This window comes from Phasianus colchicus, chromosome 20 (assembly GCF_987193195.1).
Source record: "Phasianus colchicus chromosome 20, bPhaCol1.hap1.1, whole genome shotgun sequence".
Taxonomy (NCBI): domain Eukaryota; kingdom Metazoa; phylum Chordata; class Aves; order Galliformes; family Phasianidae; genus Phasianus; species Phasianus colchicus.
The window spans coordinates 8964882-8976927 of record NC_143455.1 but is presented as its reverse complement, the minus strand read 5'-3'; the positions used below and the strand labels follow the sequence as shown (position 1 = coordinate 8976927).

At 44.0% G+C, this 12046-nt stretch overlaps 1 protein-coding gene across 6 annotated transcripts in view; it reads left to right on the top strand.

The window, feature by feature from the left end:
- The window catches only part of RAB11FIP4 (RAB11 family interacting protein 4), a 93459-nt gene that overhangs the window by 70878 nt on the left and 10535 nt on the right, over window positions 1-12046 (top strand). For 4 of the 6 annotated variants that reach the window (XM_031598742.2, XM_090122098.1, XM_090122099.1 and 1 more), the window contains 9 exons: window positions 1680-1903; window positions 4328-4519; window positions 5841-5975; window positions 7432-7467; window positions 8346-8445; window positions 8816-8919; window positions 9489-9629; window positions 11454-11535; window positions 11830-11967. In XM_031598742.2, the coding sequence (XP_031454602.1) occupies window positions 1680-1903; window positions 4328-4519; window positions 5841-5975; window positions 7432-7467; window positions 8346-8445; window positions 8816-8919; window positions 9489-9629; window positions 11454-11535; window positions 11830-11967 (1152 nt within the window). Of the gene's footprint in view, window positions 1-529; window positions 614-1679; window positions 1904-4327; window positions 4520-5840; window positions 5976-7431; window positions 7468-8345; window positions 8446-8815; window positions 8920-9488; window positions 9630-11453; window positions 11536-11829; window positions 11968-12046 lie in introns of those variants that run through there. The other 2 variants (XM_090122097.1, XM_090122096.1) reach the window with 2 other exon arrangements.

The window sequence follows — 12046 nt, the reverse complement described above, 5'->3', positions numbered from 1 at the left end:
GCCTTTACTCCTTTACTTCCTTGTGAGAGCTTCTTTAATACCGGTGAGATTTGTCTGCTGCAAAGACTTCCTTAAGCAGAGACCTCTCAAAAGAGATGCTAATTGGGAGGTAGGGCTGTGCAGAGCTCTTTTCTTCTTTCCTGCCCTGATTTGCAAGCTCATGCTTCACAGATCCACTGCGTGCTGGGTGTCTCTTTTCCCAGCTTGGATCCGGCTTTTGCCAGCTGGTGCAATTCTATAATGGCAGTCAGAGCCTAATTGCATTAAATGTTTTAAGAGAAATGGGAGCTCTACGCCTGTGGGGCACAAAGAAGAAATGTTAGAGTAAACAAACACTCCTGGATACTGCTGAAATATTGTAAACGTGAGTTTACAACGGGATTTTCAGGCATGTGAATATTTCAGGAGAAAGTGGAAAGCGAGGCCTGCATTTCTAATAGCAGTTGGTGCAAATCTGAGAGAGCTGCAGCTTCTGGCTGACTCCTATATTGAGATGGGAAAGCCACTAAGGAGGAATTGCTCTCATTGGCACATGGTTCTGAAAAAGGAGATTTAGTCCTCCGTGGCAGTAGCAGAGGAGCGTCCTGGGCAGCAGAAGATGCCTGGAAGGCAGGTGAGTGCTGAAGGAGCAGCTGGGGCACACAGCAGTGCGGGGCTCTGGGCAGGAGGGCTGAGTGTTCCTGGATGAAATGTTTTGTTTTGTGTGCCAGTAAACTGTGCTTTAAGGGTGTGCTTGTGTTGGCTTGCTGGCAGCAGTTCAGAGGTGAAGCTGCCTGCGTGGCTTGCAGGTGAGCGTGAAAGCAGAGCTCTGGATCAGAGCAGTGCTTTGGGAGCTCAGGTAGCTTTAGTCTCACTGGATGGGAGCTGCCAAGGCAATATTGTGTTCCTGCGTGGCAACAAAAGGACAGTGAAATCTTAGGCTTTATTTTTTCATCAAAGAATCTTTTTGTTTGTTTGTCTCTCAAGGATAAGAAAACAGAAAGCAGCTTGCCTTGATTATTGTGAATGTTCATGGGGCAAGAATGAGAGGGAGGGGATGAGCAACAACAGGGAAGTGTTGCAGAGATGAGAATGACGCCTTAGTTTAGTTGATACTTGATGAGGATGTGGTTCCAGGAAGCAGGAACAGATGGCTTTGAAGCTTTTTGTTTTCTCTCTGGCTCTCTGAAATCTCTGATTGCCACCAGGGCTTACCATAATTTTTTTTTTAACACCTGTCATATAAATTTTTGCCTAGCCACAAAGACAGAGTAAGCTGTTGTGCTTACCTGGTTTGCTCCTGTTCATTGATCATATTAATACATGGAGTGGCTGGCAGTCAGTCCTGTGATAATCTTCTTACAAAGGATACCTCTTTCTAGATTAAAAAACATTTGAGGATATTTACTACTCTGATTGCGTTTTGGCAGTAAATTGGGGCAAAACTGACTGCATTTTATAACATTCTTGTAATAACTCTCCTATAGAATAGAGACAGTAGGTCAGGGATGATATTCAAGCTGTATGGGAGGAGCAAGCTACCCTGCAGGTTTGTAGGACCTGGTCTTTTGTTTTATAGCTTTAATTCAGTACCATTCTTGCTTACCAGGCTCTCTGAAGAGTGGGTTATTGCTTCCTCTGAATCCTCTTAGCTGCCTTGGAGGATGATACGAATTGACTTCTCATTCTTCTTTTGCTAGGGTGGTGAAATCCAGGACTGCGCCTACCTGGACAGCGAAGGCATCTACAGCGAGTCGGAGCTCTTCCCTGATGAGGACGCAATGACTCTAGCACAGCAGGAGCTTCACCATGAGTCTGACATGGACAGTGCTATTGAGAGTGCCCAGAGCTCAGAGGCCTCCGACGTGTGTCGGAGCGAGGAGAAGGATGGCATGCTTGGTGTCCTGTTTCTGCCCGGTGACAAGTGAGTGGTGGCTTTGCCCTGTGGCAGCCCTGTTTTCTGAGTTGCATATAAAAGCACCAAGGAGGAAGGAGCTCTTATTTGGCTGATTCCTGCTTGGAGAAGCTGGGGATGCCTGAAGGATTTAGAAATTGGATATCAATTTAAAATATAGGGGAGGCCCAGGTCCTCTAAGTGCTCAGACAGTCTCATGGCTTCTGACATGTTCTGTGGACACCTGTGGGAATTATGTTTTGTGTGTTGAAATGAAAATTTTGAGTTGTCCCTTTTCAGAAAGGATCCCTTTATTGGCTTCTCCCAAAACTTAGAACCTTCTGTGTTCCTGTGCCCTTTGTATGCTGGAGTTAAAATACTTTCCACAGGGCAGCACAATATGGGGGAATATTGCTTTAGCTTTCTGAATGTGTAATTATCTGAAGATCTGGGCACTGCTGATTTGCTTTGCAGCTCCATGTACCAAGTTAATTCTGCGTGTTTCTAATTTTATGTGACCATTAGTGTGCAGCAGTAATTTGTGTTTAACATACAGGGTGTCCTGGCATGTGTGTCTATAACCATAGTTTGCTATTAACACAGGAGTGTCTCAGTAACCCTAACTTGACTCTTTACAGGTGCGTATCTGGAGAATGCTGGTAAAAGCTGAGCTGTAGGGGAAGGGACTCAATCTGATTTAATCTTGCTTTGCTGTGTTAATGCAGTAGAGCAGGACAGAGCACAGCTGGGCCTGCTTTGTAAGCCTCTGCGCTTTCTTCCTTACTTTTGGCTTGTCATCTTGGTTTGCTCCTCTTGAGTTTTCCTCACTTGTCTTCTTTTCTGGTCACTTCAGGTGCTCTCTGTGCAGCCTCATTCCTGCTCTCCTGAGTTTTTCAGCTAGCTGAGATCTGGCCTTCTCCCACTTGCCTTAGCAGTTTCAGATACTTTATCAAGCTAATTCCAGTTTTTTGTCAGTTCTTCATCAAGCTTTTCTCCTTGCCTTGTGACTCCTGGCTCTTCTAAACACCTGTCCTCATAGTGACAGACTTTAGCTGTATTACTTTTGAAATAAGTGTATTGCCTTCAAACTGTATAATTCAGGCTCTTATGAATGGGGATGGGATGTTGTGCATCCTGACCCCTTCATCTAGGGGGTTTGGGAGCTCCTGAAAGTTATTATGTGGCTACTAAAATCTTAGTTTATCCTCTGAGGTTGTCACAGATAAGGTTATGTGTCACCATAAGAGAGAAGAAGCAAAACTTACATGACTTAGGATTTGTGATGGCAAAGTCACAGATAATAGAGAACAGGGTCAGACAAAACTGTTAAGAAGACTTTCCCATTGAGTCATGAGGTTTAGAATGGACCTGCTGGCTGACAGTTTGTCTGAAATATTTTATGTACAATTAGTCCTTTATATCACTCAAATCATATAGCAAGTTAGCAAGCCATTAGCAGATAAAAAGTCTCTTAGTCTTGCAGAAGTTTTGTGAGGCTGGCTAGTGGTCACTGAGTATCTGCTGCAGGTAAGGAATTTCATCCTTGAGGAGTAAGCCTGACAGGCAGCCCTGCTCCAGGGGCAGATCCTGTTGTGCAGCCTGCTGCTGTGCAAGGAGGCTCCAGGCTGTTTGTTTATGGACCAAAATGACTGACTGCTGGTCATGTTTGTATCAGCCATGTTTGGTGCATGCTATCTCCCTCAAATCCACCTGGAGCCTGGCTCAGCTACCACAGGCAGTTGCATGCATCAGGGCTGCCATGTGCCTGGCTCTGCTGAGCTGTGTACCTTCATTTGCTCCTGCTCTCAGGTTGTAGGACTGTTCCCTGCCTGTTTGGCACAATATTAGATACCAGTGGTCATAAAGTAGCTTTCTCTTGTGGTCCATATCTCCTTTGAAAGACACGTTTTGTCATGATGGGAGGAAGGGCTGGGAAATATCCTCAGATCACATCTGTGGTCTTAGAGACTGTCATATCCCAGCTCATCTGGCACGTGGTGAGCTGAAGTTTGGCTCTTGACAAAAGAGGGGTGGCTGGAGCTCATGGGCTGTGGGAGAGGGCTTGTGGGGGTATCTGGGAAACTGGTTAGGGAATGCAGTGACTGCCTCAGTCTTGTACACATCCCTATTGCTAGCCTGTGCATTTTGGAGATGTTTGCATAGTTCCTGCCTTCAGCTAAAGTCCTATAAGCAGAGTCTTCACCACCACATGGAAGTAATGGCTGAGAATTGCTGAGCTGTGCTAGTCAAAGTGCAGTGGTTGGTGTTGATCCAAACCCATCTCACTGGTGGCTTGTTTGTAGATTCTCAGTGCATATCAGATGTGTTTGTCATTTGAATTTATAAACCGTTTGAAAACTGGAGTGAGAGGACGAGCTGAAAAGGTGCAACGTTCCATGTGAGGTGAGATGCTGTCAAAGATGGCCTTCCAGATGTATCGACCTCTTGTTTCAGGGCAAGTCCTCACAACCCTTCTGCAGCATCTGACCTCTCCACTTATTCCACCGCCTCTCTGATCAGTAATGAAGAGCAGTTTGAAGACTATGGGGAAGGAGATGATGTGGATTTTACTCCCAGTAGCCCCTGTCCTGATGATGAGACCAGAACCAACGCCTACTCTGACCTTGGCTCATCTGTGTCTTCCAGGTTGCTCCTTGTTCCTTAACAAACATTTCTTAAATTTTTCTATTCTCCTTTTGAGCCTGAGTGACCATACTAGAATTTCCAGTGGTTACGTAGACTTGGCTCAAAAGGAAAATATTATCAGCTCCTTTTCTGCCCTCCAGATAACAGATTACACTTGATAATCAGAGCTGTGGCAAATAAATTTGTATCTGATAGTTACTATTGGGTTCTTCTAAAAAAAACCTGTGCTTTTCTGCTTGTGTAGTTTTCTTTCTATTGCAGGCAGGAGGTATCACAGTTAAGGGTTAGTATTGGAAGTTACTTGCTGTAAGTCAGAAACAAGCTTAATGCTTTGAACTAGCCCTGCTGCAGTGGAGAAATCTGCATGAGAGCTGTTTCTTGTTAGAGTTCTAATACTGCAAATCTTTCATGTTATCCTGTAAGATGAAGTTCCACATACAGACAGGTTGATTTTGAAACAAGACTTTAAAAGACTTAAAAATCCTTCTCCATGCAACGAATTGGGTGAACAGAGTTGGTGAAGAACCAAGCACGAAGACTTTCCAGGATTTGTCTGCTTGAATCAAAAACATATCAAGATCTCGTGCTTCATTGCTGACACAGAACAAGCTCACTCCATCCCTCTGTTCCACATGCAACCCTTGCATGCTACCCTCTGTTTCAAGGAATTCTGCAACCCAACCTCACTACCTTGGTCATGCATGCAGAGCCAGCACCCCCTCTGCTGCACTTTCATGGTGATGACTTACATCCTTCATCTCTCAGGTTTATGCAGTCCTTTCCATTCTCATTCCTGAGGCTCTATGCATTTTATGTCATGATTGCTTGCTTTTAATTTGAGTTTATTTTCCTCTTTTTATCTATGTCTGCTTCTCCCTTCTTCCTTTGTGTCACTTCTTCCTGACCAACTGCTGTTTTTCATCTTCCTGCCTTTCTCTTGGAGAAAGGACTCTTCAGGTTGCATGCCAGACAGGGGGAAAATGGGCAGGATGAGAGAGGGGATATTGCTGAGGTGGAACATAAATGTAGCTGCTTTTGCTATGTGCATTGCATGGACTCTGTGCGTCTTGTGCTATTCTTCCCATTGCCCAAACTGATTCTCTGCACTGATGCCCAGAACATGAACTATGTAGAGACTCAGCTCAGGCAGGTAGGCTTACCCTTAAACTAGCATTCCTCACTGTTACCTCTAAGGTAAACGAGCTGTAGTGAGAGGTGGCTCCCCACGTCCCTTGTCTGTGATTCTGACACACAGTCAGGAGAAAAACCTGTTGTGAGTTGGTTACTATAGCCAGTAATCTCTCTCCTTTCCTGCAAACAGTGCTGGCCAAACACCCCGAAAAATGAGGCATGTTTATAACAGCGAGTTACTGGATGTTTACTGCTCACAGTGCTGCAAAAAGATAAATCTACTCAACGATTTGGAAGCCAGGCTGAAAAACTTGAAAGCAAACAGGTAAGCAGCCTACTGCAGTGCTTCTAGCAGTGCTCCCTTGAAACAGAACTAGTTAGTGGCAGGAAGAAAGGAAGAAAGAGCCCCTTCTTTCCTTGTGTTCCATTCTTACATGTTTTCTTGTTCTTACAAAGCAGTGAGAAATTCAGACCTTGACATCTAGCCTCAACTTAAGTGCAGCTCCTCATTATCAATAAGTGTTTTTCTGATTTGAGTTTATTAAAGCTGTCTACATGTTAAATACATAAACTAATGGGCTGTTTGATCTCAGAGTAAGAGTGATATGTCTGGGATTTTTTCTCTGGAAGTGGGGTCTGTGTGCTTCTTAGTGCAGATCTGCAGTTAGCTGCCTGTTTCTCCAGGTGGGAAGGGGTGATGTGATACTGTTAGCTAATGTGCATAACTTCACATACAGCTCTCACAAAGCTATTGGTCAATGGAGGTACTTCATTCCTGTGCACGTTTTTCTTTTTTTTTTTTCCTAGTGAGAACTTGGGGGAAAAAAAGATGAATCATAGGGCAGAAGTGACTTCTGGGGTTCCTTGTAAATTCAGCTATCCTTACATTTCTATCCCTGTCACTCCAACCAACTCTCAGCTGTGCTGAGCACACAGAACTACCATCAGTTAGGCTTTTTGAAGGAAATCGTTTGATGGGCTTCTAGCTCCCCCTAGAAACTAAATGTAAATCCTGCCTGTCTGTGTGGCACAGTGCACTGCTGCTTCTCTTGACACAGCAGCACAGTACTTGATCAGAACAGTGTTCCTGCCCTAACAAGTGCTCTGCTCAAACACACACCGTGCCTGGCTAGATCTGTGGTAGTTTTATGAGCAGAGCTGCATGCACGTGGCTGGAAGAGAGTGGTGCTCTGATACAGCTGTGTGCCTGAGTGTGCCCTGCCATCTTGTCGAGAGGCAGCTAGATATTTGCCTCTCCCAACTGGATTCATGTGGTCTGGAGTGCAGTCCCTCCTTTGGATAATAACTGATCTTTGGTTGTAAAAGGAAACTGCAAAAATTGGAAGCATCTCTGTCCCAGTGCTGAACTGGGAAGTATTACAGTGAAGGATAAGCTATCTGTTTATAAAATCAGCTGAAATGTGGGAATCCTGAATAAATGTCCACCACTAACTAACTCAGTGTCCCTGTTTTGATATTTCTAATGTTCATTTCATTCTGATTTGCACTCACAAATCTCTGCTAAATATAACAGTACTCGCAAATTGACTTATTAACGATTGCAGTAACTTGTGGCTCCACTCATCTTCATGTTGTTAGTAACTTAATTAAGGTGCTTGAGGATATTGTTCACAGAATCTTTTTTTTTTTTTTTTTATTTCACAAAAATAGTCAATGTTATGTTTCATTGTGCCATTTGGTTAGAGGTTAAACTGAGATTTATTTGATGGCTGTTGAATTCAGTGTTTAATTCCTGTATCATTGCTTCTGTATCTTTGTAGCCCTAACAGGAAAATATCAAGCACAGCTTTTGGAAGGTAAGCATCTTCAACTTTTTTCTGAGTACTTCTGGGATCAACTTAACAATTCCATAAGTAGCAGTGGAGGGAGAGAGGAGAAATAAATTTAGGAAAACAAAAATATGCCAAGATGGATTTTCAAGAAAAGAGGCTTGTAGTGATATTACGGAATGCAGAAGTCTCTGTTAGTTCTGGAGCAGGCCCCTGAACTGGGAAGAGCTCTATTAAGAACACTGATGGTCTCTTCCTTTAAACTGCTGTTCCATCAGTCCAGCTATTGCTTCTGTCCCCCATCGTAGGGTGGGCATTTTCACTGGTATCATTGCTAAAATGCAAAGGATAGCAAGGGCGTGCTTTTGAAAAGGAACTGTGGAATGTCTTTGGCTGAATAAATCAGCCCTGGACTGAGGAGAGCTCTAAGTTTCAAGAAATACTGCAGATAATCTGTAATATATGTATTATGATGTGGTTCTATGGTGGGAACTGAGATTGAGATTTCTTTTGTTCCTGTTTATAAAGAAGCTCTTACTTATGAAATTTATTCTAGATTAGCCACACCAACCAGCATACAGTGGCAACCTTTGAATTTCTAACAAAGCAAATACACCTTGGTATGTAGTATGAATAAACCTAAGTAATTTTAAAACCATGCTAATGCTGCTGATGGATCCTATTGAAATCAGTAGAGACCTCACACCCTGGCACTAATGTGCTCTGTATGACTTTGTTTAGTTACCAGTCCTTTGTAAGGCTTAAGCAGAGGTAATTGTCACTGAGATGACTGAACATCTGGTGCTAAAATCTGTGCAAAGTTCAAAACCAGGCTGTAAGGCAGCACCTGGACTCTTTTCCTTGTCTCCTCACCAAGTAAAATAATTATCCTTGTGGTCTTTCAGGCAGCTCTTCCACAATAGCAACTTCAGCAGCAGTAATGGCAGCACAGAAGACCTGTTCAGAGATAGTATAGACTCCTGTGATAATGATATAACTGAAAAGGTAAGAAGCTGTGTGCACTGCAATTAGATATACCTAAAGCAAATCCTGCTCAAGACACACATCAACTGATGCAGCTCTGCTCACAGGTCTGAAGTCGTTCATTTGAAGTGTCTAAGATATTCCATTAATAGTAAAACTCTGCTTCACAAAAATGCAAGAACTGTGAAAGTAGAGATCTGGAGTCATTGTATTTGTACTTCTTTACTGTGTCGTTGCATTGATTCAGGCTTAATTTTGCCACCATCTTTGCAGGAAAATATGGTCTCTTCCAAGAGGCTACCATAGCAAAATGTTCATTAGAAACAGTGAAGGGATGTGTGAAGAGAGATTCAGGCTCTCAGTTCTTCTTTTCTACTTCCTCCTTTTCCAGGTAACATACCTAGAAAAAAAGGTTACAGAATTGGAAAATGATAACCTGACTAATGGTGACCTAAAGAGCAAACTGAAACAAGAGAACACGCAGTTAGTTCACAGGTAATGAATCATGGAACCAGTTCTGTTCGTGTCACAGCAGAGCCAGAACAAAGTTGAGGGTAAAGAACATCTCTGTGAAATATGACCAAGTTTTCTGCCTTAGAACTGACAGAACAAAACAAGATAAGGCTTCATGTGAGAAGTCCAAGTGGAACAGGACTGCCTTGCTAAATTTTCAGCGAGCAGATACCTTCTAAGCAAATTTCTTAGTACTGTAACTGTACTGAGAACTTAGAATTTTTGTTATAAAAGGGATTACTGTGCTTGCTTTTGTTTTTTTGTTTGTTTGTTTTGTTTTGTTTTTTAACCCACTTAGAATGGAAGTCTGGTTATTGCTTCAGGTTTCTTGAGAATGAGGGGATGGGTGAGTTCTGCTATAAACTCTGCATGTGTTGGGAAGATTGAATACCAAGAGAACTTTTGGGAGAGGTCAAGTGGAGAGAGAGAGAGAGAAAGATAGGAATAAAATGGAACAAAAGAGTGAGAAGGAAAGCAGGCAATGAAGTTGCACACATTATTTTATTAAAAAAATGTGTGAAACTTACTGAAATGAGATCTGGCTTCCTTAGAGTTCATGAGCTGGAAGAGCTATTGAAAGACCAAGAGACATCAGCAGAACAAACCCTGGAAGAAGAGATAAAGAGACATCGAGAAGCTTATAGCAAGTATGAAAAAGAGAAAGGCACCGAAATTGAACTGCTAAATACAAGGTAAAAAAAAAGTCTTGATGCCTCCCAGGACAATGTACAAATTTTTGTTCTCTTCTGCTGCATGTGAATGTAGGCTGTTCACGCTCAGACAGTGCACAGATGGTTACAGGTTCAAAGTTCCACAGAGTAGCTGTGCAGTTGCATGTCTAATGCCCAAAAGCATGGAGGATGTTTTACATTAATGCTTTAATCCACATGGCCCATGTAGACAGCTTAGCTGGTTATTTGGCGTGGATTCAAGGAGAGAATTGTGGCCAGCTGTACCAGGCACTTGTCACTGTATTCATTTCTTCATACTTGATTTTTTTTTTTTTTTTTTAGACAACAGTTGTGATTGAATATAAGAATCTGAGAATCAGTGTATTGTTCTTGGCTTTAAAAACAAACAAAAAAGCACACAACAATGATTGAAAATGCTAAGATTAGGCAGAATTTCTCTGTAATCACAGAATCACAGAATCACAGAATTGCCAGGGTTGGAAGGGACCTCAAGGATCATGAATCTCCAACCCCCCTGCCACATGCAGGGCCACCACCATTCCACCTAATGCTAGACCAGACTGCCCAGGGCCCCATCCAATCTGGCTTTGAACACCTCCAGGGACGGGGCATCCACAACCTCCCTGGGCAGCCTGTTCCAGTACCTCACCACTCTCTCCGTAAAGAATTTCCCCCTGACATCCAACCTATATCTCCCTTCCCTCAGCTTAAAACCATTTCCCCTTGTCCTGCTGTCACTCACCCTTTCAAAGAGTTGATTCCCCTCCTCTTTGTAGGCTCCCTTTAGGTACTGAAAGGCTGCAATGAGGTCACCCCGCAGCCTTCTTTTCTCCAGGCTGAACAAGCCCAGCTCCCTCAGCCTGTCCTCATAGGGGAGGTGCTCCAGTCCCCTGATCATCTTTGTGGCCCTCCTCTGGACCCTCTCCAACAGCTCCCTGTCTTTCTTGTACTGGGGGCTCCAGACCTGGACGCAGTATTCCAGATGGGGCCTCACAAGAGCAGAGTAGAGGGGAACAATCACCTCTCTGTCCCTGCTGGCCACCCCTCTTCTGATGGAGCCCAGGATCCCATTTGCCTTCCGAGCCGCAAGGGCACACTGCTGGCTCATGTTAAGTTTTTCGTCTACCAAGACCCCCAGGTCCTTCTCCACAGGGCTGCTCTCAAGGACTGCTCCTTCCAGTCTGTAGGGATGCCTGGGATTCCTCCGGCCCAAGTGCAAAACTCTGCACTTTGCAGTGTTGAACCTCATCAGGTTCACCCGGGCCCACCTTTCTAGCCTCTCGAGGTCCCTCTGAATGGCATCCCGTCCTTCAACTGTGTCAACCACACCACTCAGCTTGGTGTCGTCAGCAAACTTGCTGAGGGTGCACTCAATTCCGTCGTCAATGTCATTGATAAAGATGTTAAAGAGCACCGGTCCCAAGACAGATCCCTGGGGGACGCCGCTCGTTACCAGCCTCCACCTGGACATAGAGCCATTGATGATCACCCTCTGTCTGCGGCCTTTCAACCAGTTTCTTATCCATCGAGTGGTCCACCCATCAAATCCACATCCCTCCAGTTTGGAGAGAAGGATGTGGTGGGGGACCATGTCAAAGGCCTTGCTCAAGTCCAGGTAAATGACATCGGTCGCCTTTCCCTTGTCCACCGATGCCGTCACTCCATCATAAAAGGCCACCAGATTGGTCAAGCATGACCTTCCTCTGGTGAAGCCGTGCTGGCTTTCTATCAAGTGCAAGTGAAATGGCTTTTTAGAGCACGCTGCTTTGCATGTCTGCATTCTTGAAAAGACATTTTTCTCTAAGACTTTTGTTATTGACACAGGGTTCAGCAACTGGAAGAAGAAAATGGTGAGCTGAAAACCACTGTCATGCGACTGAAATCACAAACGGAGAGATTAGATGAGGTAACAAAAATCCTGAGTGTTGATCTTGTCTTGGGTGTCAAGTGCAATTTGACAGCAGCTTGATTTGTGTAAAGGCAAACTCATACAGTGGGTGGCTCAGGTTTTATAACTGGCCTTTCCTGAGCAAGAATGTAATTGGAATTAGAGCACTGGTCACCTTTAGTATTAGAGGTGCTCCGAGATGCATGGCAGTTTATCTAGGTGTGGCAGAGATGTGTTTGTAGACTTAAGTTGAAAAGCTGAGGATGGCTCGTGCACTTGCAAACTAGGTGTAAAATACCCAATTTATTCCAGGAAAGGCAACGCATGTCAGATAGGTTGGAGGACACCAGTCTGCGACTGAAGGATGAGATGGATTTGTACAAGAGAATGATGGACAAACTGCGACAGAACAGGCTGGAATTTAACAAAGAGAGGGAAGCCACACAGGAGGTAGGTATGAGGAAGGTTGTAAGACCAGGCAATCACGTCTTATCTCATGAAAACTCATCTGAAAAAGTATAGGTGTACA